The 20,295-nt window shown below is 46.3% G+C and overlaps 1 protein-coding gene across 4 annotated transcripts in view; it reads left to right on the top strand.

Annotated features, from left to right (window-relative positions):
- Herc2 (HECT and RLD domain containing E3 ubiquitin protein ligase 2) overlaps positions 1–20,008 on the top strand; it is a 152,250-nt gene extending 132,242 nt beyond the window's left edge. For all 4 annotated transcript variants that reach the window (XM_070043051.1, XM_070043050.1, XM_070043052.1 and 1 more), the window contains 14 exons: positions 1,238–1,415; positions 2,549–2,710; positions 4,882–4,973; positions 5,165–5,304; positions 7,160–7,347; positions 8,332–8,529; positions 10,911–10,994; positions 14,411–14,552; positions 14,718–14,912; positions 15,420–15,532; positions 16,073–16,263; positions 17,341–17,446; positions 17,722–17,934; positions 18,981–20,008. In XM_070043051.1, the coding sequence (XP_069899152.1) occupies positions 1,238–1,415; positions 2,549–2,710; positions 4,882–4,973; positions 5,165–5,304; positions 7,160–7,347; positions 8,332–8,529; positions 10,911–10,994; positions 14,411–14,552; positions 14,718–14,912; positions 15,420–15,532; positions 16,073–16,263; positions 17,341–17,446; positions 17,722–17,934; positions 18,981–19,253 (2,275 nt within the window). In that variant the 3' untranslated portion in view covers positions 19,254–20,008. The remainder of the gene's footprint in view (positions 1–1,237; positions 1,416–2,548; positions 2,711–4,881; positions 4,974–5,164; positions 5,305–7,159; positions 7,348–8,331; positions 8,530–10,910; positions 10,995–14,410; positions 14,553–14,717; positions 14,913–15,419; positions 15,533–16,072; positions 16,264–17,340; positions 17,447–17,721; positions 17,935–18,980) is intronic.
- The last annotated feature ends 287 nt before the right edge of the window (positions 20,009–20,295 follow it).

The following is a 20,295-nucleotide window of genomic DNA, read 5'->3' as shown; positions in this document are numbered from 1 at the left end:
TTCAAGCTTGGAAGATACTTAAGTGCTCAAATCAAAGTGCTAAAGATGAATACTATGGTATCAGAGATGAAGAATGAACTGGATAGAATATGGGGCAGACATTGTTGAAGAGAAGATCAGTGAAGTAGAAGATGCAACAGTAGAAACTGTCCAACGTGGAACACAGAAAGAACACGCAAGTGAACAGAACGCTAGTGAGCCCTGGAATGACCTCACATGGCCTAACATATGTACAATAGGAATCAACAAAAGAAGGCTGTGAGAAGTTTTGAAGAAATAATAGTTGGAATTCCAAGTTGGTTAAAAACTAAGCCAGCTGGGCACCAGTGACACCAACCTGAAATCCTAAATATGTGAAAGCCAAAATCAGAGGGATTATGGTTTGAGGCTAGCCCAGTCAGAATAATTCATGAGACCCCCTTCTCAGTCCATCAGTGGGCTCAGTGGCATACAGCTATCATCCCACGCTACATGAGAGACAGATGTGGGGGATTGGGACCAGCCCAGGCAGAAAAGTCCACAAGACTCCTCCACTGATGGAAGCTGGATGTGGGCACAGCTATGAAAAGCCTAAAGTAGATGGATCATAGTCTAGGCACACATCAGAGAGGGAAGTTGAGACCCTATCCTAAAAATAAGTGGTCAAAAACAGGATTGGGGGCATGGCTCATCAGTAGAGCAACCTAGCAACCACAAATGCTGGAAATAGAAAAAAGAGTGGAGAGAGGGAGGGAGGGAAGAGGAAAGGAAAGGAAAGGAGAAAACAACAAAAGCAAAAATACTCTAAATTTAAAACTCTACAGATTTAAGAATCTTAAACCTGAATAAAAGAAACATAAGGGAAAAAAATTATGCCAGGGTAGATTAGGTTAGAGGGTAGAGGGAAATAGAGGAAATAGAAAACACAGCTAATTTGTAGCAAAGTGGGTACATGATTTCTCTTTTAACCTGTAAAACCATTAAACTTATTCTCAGCCCATTCACCCCTTCCGCCTCCGATTTGGAAGTATGAAATGTGTACTCTGGCAGTCAGGGCTCCTGTGTAAAGAGAGAGAAGTAGGAGATTGTGAAACGTTGACCTCGGTTCCTTACTGACTCAATAGCGTTTGATCACGCGTTTGTTGATAGGTACCTCCTGAATAAGTGGCGAGCAAACACAAAACACAGTATTCAGTAGGTGTTAAAATATTCAGAAATAAAAGTGTGTTTCAGTTACATTTGGTGTCTTTTCTTATAGTCCGTGTGACCGCCCTCGTGTCATTGAGTCTCTGAGAGGAATTGAAGTGGTTGACGTTGCTGCTGGTGGAGCCCATAGCGCATGCGTCACAGCAGCTGGAGACCTCTACACATGGGGCAAAGGCCGGTACGGCCGCCTGGGCCACAGTGACAGTGAGGACCAGTTAAAGCCAAAGCTGGTGAGAAGGTGCCACATTCAAAGACCCAGGCACAAGCCGAAGACCACACTGCTCACTCCTTAACCCTGGAGTGTGGGCATGGTCGTTATCGTTTTGAAATACCAAATACCTTCCCCATCCTCTATATTCTCTTTCATCTTAAGACTGATGACCATTGGCTTTTTTTCAAGTCCATTTTCTTTGTGATAGAAATTTCAAAAAAAAAATCGGTGTATACATTTCCTTTCAAAAGATGGCATGAACAGCATGGAGGTGTAGAATTGGCTCATCAGAATGCTTCCTGTAGTTGAGATTTATACAGTAGACCCTTGGTACCTATGGATATATGGTTCCAAGAAGATGGCTGTGGAAGAAGTCAACCATGGCTGCTCAGGATGCGTAGTGTGCAGTACTGTACGGCTTCACATGACACCATTCAGCTTCCACCAAGCATGTGCTACCGCTCAGCAGATCTGAACTTCTCACTTTGTCGCTTAAATGATGCACAGTAACTTTCACCTTGTTTTGGGGGGGAATATTTTTCCCAAAAAGGAAAACACTCCACAGAGCACACAAAACTAAGCAAAACTAACAGTAACTTGAGTCTAAGAGCTGCTTCAAGTATGTGGAGTTCTGTCAAGTATGTGTAAGAATGAAAAATTTTGCTTTGGGGTTTATTTAGACCATACATGGTCAAAACCACAGGTAATAAACCCATGAATAAAGTGAGGATATGATATAGTTTGGTAGAGGCCAACTGTTTGCTGTTTAGTTGTATTAAAATTGCTCATTCCTGGTAAAAGTTTCAAACACTCATATAAAAACATATTGGAGCCGGGTGCTGGTGGCTTACGCCTGTAATCCTAGCTACTCAGGAGGCTGAGATCTGAAGATCATGGTTCAAAGCCAGCCCAGGCAGGAAAGTCTATAAGACTGATATCTACAATGAACCACCAGAAAACCAGAAGTGATGCTGTGGCTCAAAGTGGTAGAGCACTAGCCTTGAGCTTTTGCTCTTTTGAGCTCAGGGACAGCGCCCAGGCCTTAAGTTCAAACCTCTCAACCAACCCCCCCCCCAAAAAAAAAAATGGTAGCATTGTAAATTCTTCTCTTTGTGTGTGGTTGGCTAACCTCTGTGTCCCCTTTTTCTGAAGGTGGAAGTACTTCAGGGCCACCGTGTGGTAGACATTGCCTGTGGCAGTGGTGACGCCCAGACGCTCTGCCTCACCGATGACGACACCGTCTGGTCCTGGGGAGATGGGGACTATGGCAAGCTGGGTAGAGGAGGCAGTGATGGCTGCAAAGTGCCCATGAAGGTATCTCCTGCCCTACCACTGCTGTCCCCTCGGTGCTTCTCAGGATCATCGTAGGCTCCCATTTACCTTCTTACAGAAAATACACTGGAGCCAGGCGCTGGTGGCTCACCCTGTAAATCCTAGCTACTCAGGAGGCTGAGATCTGAGGATGGCGGTTCAAAGCTAGCCCAAGCAGGAAAGTCCATGAGGCTTATCTCCCATGAACCACCAGAAAACCAGAAGTGGCACTGTGGCTCAAGTGGTAGAGTGCTCACCTAGAGCTGAAGAGCTCAGGGACAGCACCCAGGCCCCGAGTTCAAGCCCCATAACTGATGAAAAAAAAAGGAAAAAAGAAAAATACATGAGGGAATTGAGCACAAAGTGAATATGGGTCCAAGGCATTAAGATATTTGAAGTGCTCTTTGTAAGCCTATCAGGGCTGGATATAATCCAAACAAGGCTCCCAAGAGCTTGTGGTTTTATTTCGTATATAGACACATTGGAGGAGCAAGATAAGTCATAATTCCCCTCACTTCAGCTTAGATGGCACATATACTAGAGCTTGCTGAAAGGACTGATTCTGTGAGAAGTCGAACGCAGAGGCCACGCGGTACTGAGTTGGCAAGGTTGATCAGGGTCCCTTGCATTGCTCTGCAGGAAAGGAGTCACTAGGCAATTTCTGAATATTGCCAGACTGACTTTTGCCTTTGTCAGTGGATGGTTAGTAGATACCCAGGGAATAGGTTATTTAGGTCTTGGGCCTACTAAGCTGTAGGTGTTGGTTGCCCAAAGTGTGGAGTAGTTCAGGCTCTATGTGTGGACTTGGGACATAGATACTGTAAATGAAAGCTAGATCCTGTCTGTTCTCAGCTTCCTCCCTTCTTGAGCTTGGAGAATTCAAGTACAGAACAGAGTGACACAGCATACAGATACACCTGCAGCTGAGTCACCAGGTGGCGTGTGCCCAGGTCTGTCAGACAGAGAAAGGGCCTTGGCCCAACCACATAGCCTTCTTCCCTCCAGGGTGCTACCCAGAAAGTAGCAGCTTGAATCAGCTAAAATTAGATAAATTATTCCCAACTGGGTGCCAGTGGCTCACACCTTGATCCTAGCTACTCAGGAGGCTGAGATTGGAGGATCATGGTTCAAAGCCAGCCCAGGAAAAAAATGTCTGTGAGATTCTTATCTCCAATTAACCACCAGAAAACTGGAAGTGGCACTCTGGCTCAGAGTGGTAGCCTTGAGTGAAAAAACTCAGAAATAGTGCACAGGCCCTGAGTTTCAAGCCTCATGATCACTGCCACCACCAACAGCAGCAGCAGCAGCAATAATAATTTATTCCCTTAGTCACATTGATCTGCTGACTTAGGGCTGTCTCCCTTTCCATTATTTCTAGCTGTTTGTCCCATACGAGTATACATATTTTAACCACATCATATATTGCAGGAGAGTTTTCACCTTTATGAAAAATGTTCTATTGTGGACTTTAAGGCAGCTTTAGTCAAAGGCTTTGAACTTTATTAGGATGCTAAAGCGTGGAAAGGTTAGAGAATAATGCCTATGCCGTTGTGACAGGGCCAGAAATGACCCCAGCTAAGCAAATGAAAGGTTAGCTTAAATTTATACTGAAATATGGGGACTTTAAGTGTGAGAACATTCACAGAGGTAGTGAGCAGTCTGCTGGGTAAGGAGAAACGAGGACCAGGTAAGTGAAATCCAAGGGGACCCTGGGGTGCTGAATGAGGAGGGTCCTAAGCCCTAGATATGCAGGTACAGGGAGGGATACGTCACAGGACTACCAATTAGATGACCTGAGTAGAGAGACAGGACTTAGTTACTCCTAGCTATCCCTCCTCTGTTGTCCAATGCTGCCTCTCTATGGGCCTGGAAAGGGGGTTGTTAGGGGGTGAGGTCTAGCCCAGGTAAGTGTCCCCTGACTGGTGATGTGTGCTGGGTCCTACGGTTACCCATGTCAGCATGTTTGCTACCCATCAGATGCTCCTTCTGCTTGCTTCCTGGGAGCTCTTTGGTTAAGTAGAGGTGGGTTTAAGTTGTCCTAAATATTCTACACAGGTACAGATTTCCAGAATTCTTAGTAGATTTAGTTCAGTCAAAATGGTTGCAACAGTCAGCAGTGACTTTGATGGAGTCTAATTGAACCTTCCCTCTCCGCCCTCCACCCCCCCTTCCAGATTGATTCTCTCACTGGCCTTGGAGTAGTTAAAGTGGAATGTGGATCTCAGTTTTCTGTCGCCCTTACCAAATCTGGAGCTGTTTATACATGGTATGCAGGATCCTGTTTAATCTCACCCACACCAGACCTTTAATTTGGAACTATGCCTGCTCATCGACTGGAATATGACAGTTACGGCGGGCTGTGATTTGCATCCTGCAGTATAAAGCTGGCACCAGGAGGGTGGAAGGGCAGACAGGAGATGACCTTGGCCTGGTATATTCCATCCTTCTTCTTTGCAGGGGCAAAGGTGACTATCACAGGCTCGGCCATGGATCTGACGATCACGTGCGGAGACCACGGCAGGTCCAGGGGCTGCAGGGGAAGAAAGTTATTGCCATTGCCACTGGCTCCCTGCACTGTGTGTGCTGCACAGAGGATGGTAGGTGGAATGCCTGACATGGCAGACCAGACCGTGCAAGGCCATACATGTAATAAGGCTTCTCAATTTAGCACTGCTGCACTGGGGGCTTGTGCAAGGTCCTGCAGGTCCATCTGTTGGGCTTCTGAGCAAGGTTTCCTCATAGGAACAAAAAAGGCTGTACAGTTTTGAACTAAATACATAGTATTTTAATCATTAGCCTACCTGTTAGACTTATATAAGTATAAATCAAACTTTTTTCCCTTTTCTTTTTATTTTGTCGGTCGTGGGGCTTAAACTCTGGGCCTGGGCACTGTCCCTGTGCTCTTCAGCTCAAGGTAAGCGTTCTAGCATTTGAGCTTCAATGCCACTTCCGGTTTTCTAGTGGTCTATAGAAGATAAGAGTCTCACAGACTTTCCTGCCCAGGCCAGCTTCGAACCGTGATCCTCACATCTCAACCTCCTGAGTAGCTAGGATTACAGGCGTGAGCCACCGGCGCCTGGCTTAAATCAAACATTTATAAATGAGCTTATAGAAGTGTAAATCTTTCGATCCTCAGATTGTTTTCTGTTTGGCGTTATGTCATGATGTGCACCTGTCATGATTACATTCTTCCTCTAGCACAAGACAGTCCAGCTTCATCTCGTCCTTTCTACGACCCAAGCCTAGAATTGAACATGTTCCCCAGGAGCCCAGGTGTCTCTAGAGGGGAAATGGTATTTAGAAGATCTAGGTGATACATGTGCTCGTGACAGTTAGAGGGTCTCTGTTCCCCAGGCATTGGTCAACAGAGAATATGCATCTAAACAATACTCAGATTTACACTTTATGCTTATTTCTTTGTCTGTTTATATATGTTGAAAACCGTGATTTCACACCACGACCCTTAGTTCTGGTTTATTACTATGGAGCTCATTCAGATTTTTCTCTTTTTTCCACACTTAGAAGTCATTCCTCTAGTGGAGAAACCTGGGTCTCACTATCTCTCATATCATGGTTGGACTGCACTTTCTTATGTACCTAGCATCCCATCATTCCCTGTGTAATCTCCCCTGTGTGAGTCTTCACCCCACCTATACACGTACTGAGCCACCCTCTGTGTGAAGGCTCGGTCACTCCCAACTGAGACCCTTCCCCACACCTCTTTGCAGCAATACCTTTGCGTCTCATCCACCTAATGCTTTAGGACTGGCGTGTTGAGAGCAGGAAGGAGTACACAGCACAGCATTGTGTGTCCTGCAGGCAGTGTGCTTTACAGAACAGTGTTCACTGGTGGTGCGATACCTTACGGAGGTTCTGTAGACACAACAGAACGAATGATACCTCTAGAGAGCGTAAAGCTTATTTCTATGCTAGGCACCGGTGAGTGACCTTAGAATATTTTTATAGTAATATTTCATAGTTGGAATCCCAACACGGTAAACTGAGAAGTATGATTTGTATAAATAATGTTATGTGTAGGATATGAATATCTATACTCCATAAACACTGAGATTTTGTTCATTTTAAAAAAAAAGGTTTTTCCCTCTATGTACCATGCCATTGCCGATGGGATTGTTAGGGGTATTTCCATCTGATTCATCGATACTTGTTCTGATTGAGAGCTGCTGCAGTTGTACATCTAGTCCTATAAACTAAGGCTGGATACTTAAGATCAGGGCCGAGTGCCTTCCACTAGAAAAGGTATGACCCCACACGGGCTGTGGAGGGCGAGTCAGCTTTTTGGATGTATATTCACTTCTGGGTCACACAAGAAGTTGATTTTCAGAGAGGAGAACATGAACACAAAGAAGGGTAGTGCATATTGCTGTTGTGATGGGAAAACATTCACCTGTCCTGGTATTCATGTTTTTACTCCAAATTCCCTTCCTTTAGGTGAAGTTTATACATGGGGTGACAATGACGAGGGACAGCTAGGAGATGGGACCACCAACGCCATCCAGAGACCTCGATTGGTAGCTGCCCTTCAGGGTAAGAAGGTCAACCGTGTGGCCTGCGGCTCGGCACATACTCTTGCCTGGTCGACCAGCAAACCGGCCAGCGCTGGCAAGCTCCCTGCACAGGTCAGTACTGGTCGGGACAGCAAGTAATATGGGGAGAGGTATGCCTGTGACAGTGACTGTCTGTGTATTTAATCACGAGTGTGCAGCCACACACAGCCTCATTCTTCTGCTATGTAGTAACAGAGATGTTTCATTCAAAGTAATTCAGTTTACAATCTTAAAACTGCTTGTAGAGCCTTAATAGCGAGCTGAAGGCATAGCTCAGTAGAAGAATGCTTGCCTAGCACGTATAAATCCCTGGGTTCCAGCCTTAGCACCAGAGAAAAACAAAATCTTAATATTCATGCCAGCTAACCAAACCTGAGTATATCGATGGCTTGCCTTCTTTGTCATATAAACAACACCAAACGATTCTCATAATAATATGCCCTGTATTTTTCACAGTAAATATGTAGACTTGATATTTTTAGCACTCTCTTTAGTTTACATTATTGGTCTCAAACTATTCAGAACCTTATTCTAGAAACGACACAGTGAGATTTTTCAACTCAGAAATGCTAATGCGTCTGTTTAAAAAGAATCAAGTTCATAAGCTTTATAGACCATGATAATGACAATTCACCTTGTGAAGGTTAAAATATGTTTGTGACTTTAGCCAAATATAACTATCCCACAATATTATGAAGTTTATGTAATTACTTAATAAAGAAATTTTTAAAAATGGATGGAAGAAAAAAAATCCATTTGGAGCCAGGCACTGGTGGCTCATGCTTGTAATCCTAGCTATTCAGAAGGCTGAGATCTGAGGATCACTGTTCAAAGCCACACTGGGCAGGAAAGTCTATGAGACTCCAATTCACCACCAGTTAACTGGAAGTGGAACTGTGGCTCAAAGTGGTAGAACATTAGCCTTGAGCAAAAAGATCTCAGGGATAGGCCCCAAGTTCAAGCCCCACGATGGGCAAAACAGACAAAAATCCATTTAGAAACTGGCTTGCGTGTGCCTTTGACACTGAAATTGACTCCCCAGTTTCGATGTTGCAGGTCCCCATGGAGTATAACCACCTGCAGGAGATCCCCATCATCTCCTTGAGGAACCGGCTGCTGCTGCTGCACCACATCTCCGAGCTCTTCTGCCCCTGCATCCCCATGTTTGACCTGGAGGGCTCTCTTGACGAAACTGGACTTGGGCCTTCTGTTGGTTTTGACACACTCCGAGGGATCCTGATATCTCAGGGAAAGGTACTTTTTAGAGATCTGGGGCACAGTGGTCACTTTTAGCTCCACAAAAATCCCTATACCAGGAATGTAGACTGTAGAACTCAAGTCACACAGCTGTGTGCCAGCCTGTGTTACTGTGTATTAAGATCTATCAATGAAAAACTAGACAAAAATCTCTTCCCATTTGGAGTTTGTCTGAAAACATAATAGTATTGTGATGCATTTTCCCTTTGCAATCTCTTTCTTCCATCTCCCTAAAAGAATAGACGGGGGGCACATGCAATCCATAAAGCTGAGCCTTTGTTCACGCAGCGGTTCTCAGCCTGCTTGGCTATGAGTTTTTAGCGCAAATTTCCCATCAATACAAGAAGGAAAAATTGTGATGTCTTCTCCCAGAGATGTCCAGCAGAGGGAGCTAAGAGTTATTTGAGGTAGTTTAGAAGCTCAGTGGCTGGTATTGTGAAATGATTCCCCCCTCCCCGCCCCCCCTCCCCCCCACTGGCAGTGAGTATGGATTCAGCCTCACATTACCACGAAGGCATTCTTCTACTTGAACTTCTTTGCTTTAGTTATTTTTTAGGTGTGGTCTTACGTTTCTTCCTGGGGCTGTTTTGAGACTGTGATCTATCTACCTACAGCCTTTCTTGTGGCTAGAATCACAATCCGCATGCCCAGCTACCCAGCTTATCTAGTGAGATGGGGTCTTGCTACCTTTTTGCATGGCCTGGTCTCAAAACAGCTATCCTCTCTGATCTCTGCCTCCCAAGGAACTGGAATTAGAGGCATGAGCCACCAAACCTAGCTCTGCAGATAATTTCACAAGGGTAGGAGTTGAATTAGGAATGAGGACATCTGAAATTAGCCAGACTAGTTTTAACCCACAGACATTTTTAGTAATTTAGAGTTCCCTTAGAAATAAAACATCTGAGTAAGAAATTAAACATTTCCTGCCAATATGGACGTAATCTTAACTACTCAAGGGGCAAGGATTAGAAAAATAATAGTTCAAGGCCTACTAGGCAAAAAGTTCATATCAGCCTATAAAAGCTAAATGTGGGTCTGGGAAGGTGGCTCAGTGGTAGAGTGCTTGCCTTGCATGCCTGAGGCCCTGGGTTCGATTCCTCAGCACCACATAAGCAAAAAGAAAAAAGCTGGAAGTGGCACTGTGGCTCAAGTGGTAGAGCGCTAGCCTTGAGCTGAAGAGCTGAGGGACAGCGCCCAGGCCCAGAGTTCAGGCCCCACGACCGGACCCCCAAAAAAATAAATAAATAAAAATAAAAATAAAAGCTAAATGTGGTGATGCACATTTGTCATCCCAGCTGGGCCATAAGTGAAGACAGGAAGATTAGAGGCAACCCAGGAATAGGCACAAAACCCTGTTTGAAAAAATAACTAATGCAAAAAGGGCTAAGGGCATGACTCAAGTAGTAGAGTTCCTCTGTAGGAAGCATGAGATCCTGAATTCAAATCCTAGTACTGCCAGAGAAAAAGAGGAACAGGAAGCCCTGCGACTAGAAGCGGTTAAGCTTCTGGTGCGTGAGCAGCTTGATGAGATGATTTAGAAAGAGGTTCAAGTGTCACAGTAGTCCAACCATCTGGCTGGGGTCTTCCTGTTCTACCCAGATAGAACTAGATAGAAATCATGAGTCAGTATGAAGCTCCTTCAGTTAGTCCAGGTCCTCAGTGGGGTATTTGTGTATTCACAAGCAGTGATAGTGGACATCAGTGGGCATGAGGAGTTGACTCTGGGCCTTTGACAACTAGAGCAACAACAAAGGGTAACCTGGATCAGAATCCAGCCCTAACCCCTTGGCTGCCAGAGCAGGGCCTCTGGTTGGTCCGCAGTGTTAAAACTCTTTTGCACTGTAACTAGCTCTTTTTGGCCAGGACCCAGGGCAGGAAGTATCTGAGCCGGCTGCCACAGGCCTCTGTTCGTTTCACTTCCGCTCTAGCTTCCTGGGCCCCTGAGGGATGCAGAGGAGAGCCCTGCTCCCGCTGCTCTGGGTGGCCACTGATTCCTACAACCATGGAAAGTCCCTGCCCTGATGGTATTCTTGCTGGTATGTCCCTGGCGGTCCCACTGCTGTCCTCACCTGTGCTGCTGTGACCTGATGCCGTTTCTCACAAGGTTTTTAACAGAGACCAGAATGGGAGCAGGTGTTGGCCACGCCCCCTCCCTCCCCTCCTCGCTGCTCTGTCTGTGCCTTGGTCTTCTAAAAGGCCTGGCCTCTCCAGCCAAACTGCTCCCCTGGTACCTTGCAACTGAAACAAGGAGAATTAACAGTTTTCTGTTTCAAGAAGTCTGACTTTGAGGAACAGAGAATATTAAGCAATAATGACATCATTTCTCCACATACGACGCTTTCTACTTTAGATTCTAAATTTTGTCTGACGTGTTTTAGGAGGCAGCATTCCGGAAAGTAGTGCAAGCCACCATGGTGCGAGATCGTCAACATGGTCCTGTGGTGGAGCTGAACCGTATCCAGGTAACACACAGCACGTACCTGTGACATGGTCTTAAAGATGCTTTTATTTTTCAGGGTATAAAACATGTCGCTGCAGTCTGAGGGGAGGTATCCTTGCAGCGGGCCTTTGTGAGTCCATGCTTAAAGAGCACACCATCCTGTGTGTGATGCTTCCTGGGTGTGAAGTTCTTTGATGCTAAGGCATTCAGGCATCAACATTTAAGTGTTTTTCTTTTTCTTTTTTTTGCAAGTCCTGAGCCTTGAACTCACGGTGGCCTAGGCACTGTCCCAATGCTTCTTTTTGCTCAAGACCAGTGTTACACCATTTTAGCCATAGCATCACTTCAGCTTCCTCTGAGTCATTTATTGGAGGACAGAGTCTCACAAACTTTCCTGCCCAGGCTGGCTTTGAACCTTGATCCTTGGATCTCAGCCTTCTCAGTAGTTAGGATTATAAGTGTGAACCACAGATGCCCAGTTAAGTGTTTCTCTTTCAAATGAAAGTAAGAAAAATTTATTCCAGATAACCCCCCCCCCCAAAAAAAAAAAAGAAAAGAAAAGAAAAAGACGCAAAAAAGGAAAAAAATGAAATCAAGCCACATTTTTCTGGCTGCCCAGTGAGCAGAGTCAACGTTGAGGGAAAAGGCAGTTGGAAGGAGGGTTAGGGGCTAGTGAACCACCTGCCCAGACTCAGATCCGGAAGACTGAACCTTCCTGGCTTTCAAGTACAGCACATAGCGATAAGTACTATGTCCTCTCTGGTGTGAGTGTGGATGTGTTACAAGGAAATCTGGAGGCTTGTATTCTGTTACTCGCTGCTTTCCCCTCTGAATGAAGTATATGTACCTCCCACATCGTTACTCGGGAGATCCCTTTGGTGAGGATTTTTTCAGGGCTGTCTATAGTGCATCTGAAGTTGCCACCTTAGCTTAAATGCAGACAGTAGGCTGTGAAAGTGTGCATTCCTGCAGGCCTTGTGCCCTCTCTGGTTCTGGAAGTTTTCTAGCTTAATACCTCAGAATATCTAATATGCTCACAGAAGGAAAGAATTGATACCGCTGCCAACTCTTCCAAAACCTTACCATCTTAAGAATTTAATTAAAGAAAAGTCCTGGCCAGTGATTATGATAATGTGTGACACTTGACCTTTAAAATACATGAGTGAAATTGGCCGCGCCTCTCAGATGTCTCTTGGATCGGAAACAGCCATGAAGAACAAATCGTTTGTTCCCCAACCTTTGTATTAACACATGATTTTTGCCCTGATGTGGATTACATGACTAGAGGTTTTTTTAGAAATTGTACTTGGGGGCATTTTGAATCAAGACATCAAACTCTTGTGCTTTGTTGGACATTCCATGTGACCACATGGGTGGGACTGCTTTCTCCACCAATGAACGTCAGAGCATCTGAATTCCAGGCTGCAAGTTGGTCAGCCAGTTCCACAAATAAATGGGCTGCTTAGTAGGTTCATTCAAAAAAAAAAAAGCTTTTATTTCCCCCACCTTACACGGTCATCTCGGTTTGCTCTGCGTCATTTGGGGAGACAGAGCGAAGTTCCTAAGTTAAGGAATGCACAGTGACTGACTGTTTCTGGACCAGATACCTGCCCCACAAAGACACGCAGGCTCCGTGCAGTCGGGGCTCTCACTGGAGTATCCAGGCCTGGAGGGCACCAGTGAAGCCTGTCTGCTGAGAGCCTGGAGTTCCCGGATAACCACACTGCTTTCCACACTGCTCCTGTCTCTCTCTCTCATCCTAGATTTTCAAAAAGAACCTCTTTCCTACTTGCCTTTATACCCCTAGCTATGCATTACAAAAAATGCTCAACACCCTTTTGGGAAAGAAAGAATTAGGTAGATAGCAAACAGAGTAGGTTCTTTAAAAGAAAGAAAAAGAAAAGAAAAGAGGCAGGGAATCTCTGCTCAGCCAGTGTCCAGTGAGGATTAACAAATGGGCTGCTGTGGTACAGCTGTGCCCTCAGCCTCCACAGCCCAGTGTCTCACAGCACAATGCTCAGGACATTGTGTCCTCTCCTGAGGCTAGAAAATGCTCCACACAAGTCTTTTTTGACCCAAATTAACACGGAGTAGGGGAACATTTGGTGAATCCAAGGTGAATACAGGATACCAGTTCTGAACCAGAGTAACTGTATAGCTTTTCTGTCCTGGACGTGCACATCTGTGACAAGGCTGGCAGGTATGCAAACTGTCACGGCCTGAACTTTTTTTTTTTTTTTTTTTTGCAGATCCTGGGGCTTGAACTCTGAGCCTGGGTACTCTCCTTGAGCCTCTTTGTGTTCAAGGCTAGGACTCTACCACTTGAGCCACATCACCACTTCAGGCTCTTTCTGAGTAGTTGATTGGTGATAAGAGTCTCACAGACTTTCCTGGCTTCGAACCATGATCCTCGGATCTCAGCCTCTTGAATAGCTAGGCTTATAGGCATAAGCCACCAGCATCCAGCCCTTCCACCTTTTTTGCCTTCATTATTTTTCAAAAAGGACTTCAGCATATATCTAGGCCATGATCCACCTGTTCACATGTCCCACATGTCCCAGCTAGAACGAGAGGTGGTGTGTCTCAGTGTCCTGCTACCAATTGAGATCATGTCCTATGTATATGTCCACTCTGGCTTTGAATTGAAATCCTCCTCATCTCTACCTCCCAAGTCAGTAGGATTACAGGCTTAAGCTACTGGTGCCTAGCTTCTTTTTCTTGTTAGTCTTAATTCCAAGGAGAATTTGCTGTTTTAAGTTCAACCTAGAACTCAGCTAAAGTGAGTTACAGATAAGTGAGGACTTTTCCTGGAAGACTCAGCATAAAAATACTGGGGGTTTAGCTCAGTGGAAGAGCGCCTGCCTGGTGAACGTAAGGCCCTGAGTTCGGTCCTCAGCTCTGAAAGAAAAAAAAAAGCTATAAAAATACTGGGGATTTGAACCCATGGCCTTAAGCATATCGTACTACTACGTCCCTGCCCTAAAATACAGTCTTAGAAGCATTTTTTTTTCCAACTTTTCAAGTTGTCATTCATCATCTTGAGGCTAAGCTTCCGAAGTGCCTCCAAAGCACAGTCTGGGCCAGAAACTGCAGGAGGTACCACAGGGACGAGTCCTCAAGGAGGATGGATTTTGGAGGTCCCAGGGTCTTGTTCCTTTGAGGTTATGATGATGTAGTGAAGAAGTGAGTGGCGGTGAAGATGGTGACGTCACTCGGGTTATAAGATAAGAAGGTCCGTATCAAGGCAGAGTTGTCACAATTGCAACAACGCTGCCCGCACCCCACGTGATCAGGGGTCACGATGCACGTGACTGCTTGGAAGAGTGCTTATTCAGCCTTGACCAGCCCTGGGCCTGCTGTGTGTGTTGCAGGTGATGGGTGGAATATGCCTTGTACCACCACAGCTGTCTCATGCTCTTTGTTCTTTCTCCTGTCTAGGTCAAGCGCTCCAGGAGCAAAGGCGGCTTAGCAGGCCCCGATGGTACCAAGTCTGTCTTCGGGCAGATGTGTGCAAAGATGAGCTCCTTCAGCCCCGACAGCCTCCTCCTCCCTCACCGCGTGTGGAAAGTCAAGTTTGTGGGTGAGACCTGGCCACACACTGGTGAATCTGTGGCTCCTGGGAGGGGGTGGGCAGAGAGACCCAGGAGCCACAAGTCCCAGGGAGCCAGCACAGCTTAGCTGCCAGAGCGCTATCCCCACAGCCGGGCGAGGACAGCTTGGGAGTTTGCTCGCTCTGTTCCCGCAGGTGAATCTGTGGATGACTGTGGGGGTGGCTACAGTGAGTCCATAGCGGAGATCTGTGAGGAGCTGCAGAATGGACTCACTCCACTTCTGATCGTGACTCCAAATGGAAGGGACGAATCTGGAGCCAACCGAGACTGCTACCTGCTAAACCCGGCCGCCAGGGCCCCCGTGCACTGCAGCATGTTCCGCTTCCTGGGTGGGTCTTCTCAGTTGTCTGACACTGCACTAGCAGTTCGAAAGTTAGCTTAGTATCTGCTCTCAGTGTATTGTCTGGAAATGGTAGTAGATGTTAGAAATACCTACTTTTGGCACCTTTACGAATGAAAATAATTTTTGTTTTGGTTTAGTCAGTCCTGGGGCTTGAACTCAGGGCCTGAGCACTGTCCCTGAGCTCCTTCCCTCAAGGCTAACACTCTACTACTTTGAGCCACAACCCTACTTGTGGTTCTGGGGGTTCATCGGAGATAAGAGTCTCCCAGACTTTCCTGCCTGGGCTGGCTTTGAACCATGATCCTCAGATCTCAACCTTCTAAGTAGTTCAGATTACAGGTGTGAGCCACCAGCGCCTGGCTTGGGCACACTGTTTAATGGTAGATTCAGACCTGAGAGTTTAGGTAATGCTAACCTCATGGCTTGTTTGAATGAACCTGAGAAGTTTGCCATCTGTCCTAAGCCCCTCTGTCCCTGTGATTGGAATGATCAGGAGTGTTGCTGGGCATTGCCATCCGAACCGGAAGTCCCCTGAGCCTTAACCTCGCCGAGCCTGTGTGGAAGCAGCTGGCTGGAATGAGCCTCACCATCGCAGACCTCAGTGAGGTGACTCGTCTGGACTGTCGGGCAGGGGTGGCAAGGGTTGAGAGGCACAGCCCGCTCCGGCTCTACTGGGCTGTTAACCTCTGAGCCCCTGCCAGGCATGAAGAGAGGTCTCCAGTTGGCCTCTAGAACTTGACCTCCATCCAGTTGGTGATTCTTGCAGGAAAAGGAGGCTCGCTGTCCTCTCTGTGCAGGAGCTTGTGGGGGAAGCCAGGCAGTGCCGTGGGCTGGCAGAAAGGGGCCTGATGGGGCAACCCCAGCCAAGCCCTCTCTGCCTTTCATCCCCTTCCCTGGCTTAGAGAAGCAGCCATCCCTCATCAGTTACAGCTATTTCTCAGCAGTTAAGGCTAAGATCTTTTGTTCACCTAAGTCCTTTCTCCAGCTTCTTGGGTGATGAAAAAATGCTTTATTGTGTAGCCATCTTTTATGCGTTGGTGCACGTGTACACTTGCATCCTGTGGCAGAGGGTGCTGGCGGTGGACTGGGGTCTGTGATTCAGAAACAATCCTGATCCATCACACAGACTCCTTTCCTTCTTGACAGGTCGATAAAGACTTTATTCCTGGGCTCATGTATATCCGTGACAACGAAGCCACCTCTGAGGAGTTCGAGGCCATGAGCCTGCCTTTCACTGTCCCAAGTGCCAGCGGCCAGGACATCCAGCTCAGCTCTAAGCACACACATATCACCCTGGACAACCGTGCAGAGTATGTCCGCCTGGCAATCAATTACAGGTCTGTGCTCATCTGCCTCAAATGCTTTGCCTTTATAAATAGCAAAAGTAGTTGTTTAGATAATTTATTTGGGTTTTTTTCCCCCAAGAGGGAAAAATGCTAACGGTTCTAGCTCCCATTATGGTCTTTCTGTGGTCATGAAGCGTATTTTGTGACCAGATGTCTGAGTGTTTCTTGTACATGGAATTTCTGAGTCTCACTAGAATAGGGGATGTTTAGGGGATGGGTCTCTTAAGGGCTGTGGCTGGGACAGGTGCGTGCTGCAAAGCAGCTGCCAGCAGGGCCAAATGAGCATGCGTCTAAGGCACCACAGCTGGCTCAGCCGGAGTGTGGCAAAGTGTTCAGGCCGGGCCCTGCATGTTGGATGGGCTTTGCTTGCTGGACTCTGGTTGCAGGTGGTTCTCATGGGTGTTGGGTCTGCTCTAGAGCCTCAACTACAGTTTCAAGAACTGTAAGCACAGCATCTGCCCCAGATTTGTGTAGTGCGTTAGGCCTGAGCTAGACTGTTCATTTTTTTTTTTTTTTTTTTTTTTTGTCGGTCGTGGGGCTTGAACTCTGGGCCTGGGCGTTGTCCCTCAGCTCTTCAGCTCAAGGCGAGCGCTCTACCACTTGAGCTACAGCGCCACTTCCGGTTTTTCTGGTGGTTTATTGGAGATAGGAGTCTCACGGTCTTTCTTGCCCGGGCTGGCTTTGAACCGCGATCCTCAGATCTCAGCCTCCTGAGTAGCTAGGATTACAGGCGTGAGCCACCAGCGCCCGGCCTAGACTGTTCATTTTTGATGCTGCAATGTCAGATTTCTGGCTCCTTCCTGGGTTTGCTACGATTGCTGAGATTTGAGTCTTGGTATGTGCAGAGTAGCTAGGTTGAGTCATTTTTGGTATGCCAGTTTAGGTGAGCTCAGTATTATGTAAAGCTTTGGAGTCGTTTCTCTCCGTGAAGAACATGAATTTGTTGCCTCTCTCTCTGTCTTTCCGGGCTGGGCACCCTGTGGTGGCCATACTGTGTGGTAAAGTCTTAGGAGAACAAAAGTCAACACCACCAAAGAAAGAAGTCTAAAGTAAATTGTTTTCTTCCAGACTCCATGAATTTGATGAGCAGGTGGCTGCCGTCCGGGAAGGGATGGCCCGCGTGGTGCCCGTGCCCCTGCTTTCTCTGTTCACTGGATACGAACTAGAGACAATGGTATGCAGGTCCCGCCCTGTGCCAGCCTTCTGTATAGTGCCCTCCCCATCAGTATCCCTGGTTGATTTCTTCCTTAAAATCTTGTATTTAGAAATCTCAGACCCATGCGCGTGGAATGGAGTGAAAACACCCTTAAGGTGTGTGTGCCCTCTTCACCCCCACATGAGGCTGAGCTTGAGGGTTGCACTAGGGTCCACCTGGGACCCAAAGCAGGATGTAGTACGGAAGCTGTGATGGGAAATGCTCAGCCAGCCCTCCTACTTCTCTTCCCACAGGTATGTGGCAGCCCAGACATCCCACTGCATCTTCTAAAGTCAGTGGCAACCTACAAAGGAATCGAGCCCTCCGCGTCCCTAATCCAGTGGTTCTGGGAGGTAATGGAGTCTTTCTCCAACACAGAGCGCTCCCTCTTCCTTCGCTTTGTGTGGGGCCGGACAAGGTTGCCCAGGACCATTGCTGACTTCCGGGGCAGAGACTTTGTTATTCAGGTAAGGCTCAGCAGGGGCTGGGATGTAGCTCAGTGGCAAAAGCACTTGCCTAGTAAGTGCAACGTCCTGGGTTCGATCCCCAGTACCAAAAAAAAACAAAAGACAAAAAAAAAAAAAAAATGAAGTTAGATAAGGCTCAGCAGGCTGACGTCTTGCTAGCATCAGCTGAGGTGATGTGCCCCTGGCACACAATCCTGCAGCAGATTGATCTTTATGGAAATGAAAAGAGAGAACACCCAGCCTCTCAGATTTGAAGGCTCAGTTTTATGATCCTGGATCTAAGTATCTGCCCATCATCAGTACATACTGCTCCTATGTCAGCCTGTTCTAGGTTTGAAACACACACCATGGAAAACATCTGTCTGATTCTTTGGTTGAATCAGGTCAATCACTTAAATAACAGTCTGCTGAGAAAAACGAAACCATTCATGAATCCTAGGAGATTTTGATTGGTTTTGTAACTTCCTGGTCCAGTGGTGAGAAACAGTTGCCTTCTGGTCAACCTGGGTGCCCAGGGAGGCCTCGCTGAACCTGACCCACACCTCTGGCCAGGGAGAAAAGGATTGATCTTTCAAGGACATCCTTGAGAATGCATATAGGTTTTCTTAAAAAGTAGTAATTCCTAGATTTCGTCCATAGTTCGTACTTAATCTGAAGTGGCTGAAGGAGGACTGTTGGAGTTCCAGAGAGCTTCCCCACGGTGGGGGAGTGCTGCGTCCAAAGCCCCTCCCGCCCCACTGTAGGGCCTGCCACAACCAAGTGGGGCTGCCATCTGTGTCAGCAAGGGATGCTGGGACCATTCTATTGGAATGCATGAATAGCATTTTGTTATCCCCATAACTAATTACTAGTTTTTACTGAAAATCCTAGGAACTAGGTGCTCTTTGTTAATTTTCAAATTGGCTAGATTCTGTGCTCTCCGCTACCTTGTTATTCGATTACATGATTTTTTTCTTGTTAGTATCAACTGAACATAATAAAATAGAACTGAAGTTATGCCTATTGCGCGACACAGTCTCTCATTATTTAATATTCTCCCTCAACAGGTGCTGGATAAATACAACCCACCCGATCACTTCCTTCCGGAATCATACACTTGCTTCTTTTTGCTGAAGTTGCCCCGGTATTCCTGTAAACAGGTGCTTGAGGAGAAGTTGAAATACGCCATCCATTTCTGCAAATCCATAGACACAGACGATTACGCTCGCATAGCCCTCACGGGCGAGCCGGCTGCTGACGACAGCAGCGATGACTCGGACAACGAGGATGCGGATTCGTTTGCTTCAGATTCGACACAAGATTATCTGACAGGACACTAAGAGGGTGACGTACCATCATGGAAGCAAGAAGAGGTTGAGCAAGCAGGCAGAGTGCTGCTTTTAGATTGCAGAATGTCTAATGTGTCTGAGAAATCGCAGTCTTTTAAGTGTGTGGGAAGTGGGTGGAGAGACTGACTGCCCACCCAGGATCAGAGTGAGCGGGGTGATGACAGGAAAATCAGCCCAAGCGCATGTAACACGATGTAGCCACATAGACACTTGACGTCCACTTCTGAGATCTGAGAGAATCTCTACCCCTAATGCTGCACTACATATAGGACTCTGTGTTTACTACAGTGTGTAAATGTTATATAAATACTGAACCGCAGCTTCCCCAAAACAAAAGCCTTTTAACGTGTGGGTGCAATCAACTTTTTTTTCCTTTACTTTCTTTTTCTTTCATGTGTTGTGCATCATCTTGATTGTATATTGAAAATACTGTGTACCAATTAAATCATATTATTAATATTTCAACTAATTTTACTCTGAATTTGTTTATTAAAAAGCTTTTTGAACATTAAATGATCAGTATTACTTGAATGCATCCAGAGATTATTTAAACAAAAATAAACAAAAGGCCACTGGGTTACCCCTTCTCCCCAGCTGTACCATTCTAGCATATGCATTATGTAATTTCCTTCATTTCCTTCAAGGCCTTTCTGTGAACAGTATCGTAACTTCTATCATGGAAAGTACACTACATATGTTTGTGTCATGTATATGCTGAAATTTTAATTCCCTATAAATAAAACATCTGTCACAAAACTGTAGGTTGAGCTTTCTTAACCAGTTACACTAGCACACATGAATCTGCTACAACCAAAAAGTAAATCCGTCTTTGATGCATCGATGGTTAAGCAATTCTAGTCTGAGGCTTTTGGTTATAAAAACTAAAGTGCGGGGCACTGGTGGCTCACACATATAAATCTAGCTACAAAGGAGGCTGAGATCTGAGGATCATGGTTCAAAGCCAGCCCGGCAGGAAAGTCTGTGAGACTCCCATCTCAAATAAACCACTCAGAAAAAGCCGGCAGTAGAGCTG

The sequence above is a fragment of the Dipodomys merriami genome, unplaced genomic scaffold (assembly GCF_024711535.1).
Source record: "Dipodomys merriami isolate MVZ:Mamm:240054 unplaced genomic scaffold, mDipMer1.0.p SCAF_33, whole genome shotgun sequence".
NCBI classification, from domain to species: domain Eukaryota; kingdom Metazoa; phylum Chordata; class Mammalia; order Rodentia; family Heteromyidae; genus Dipodomys; species Dipodomys merriami.
This window is presented reverse-complemented; position numbering and strand designations above follow the sequence as displayed.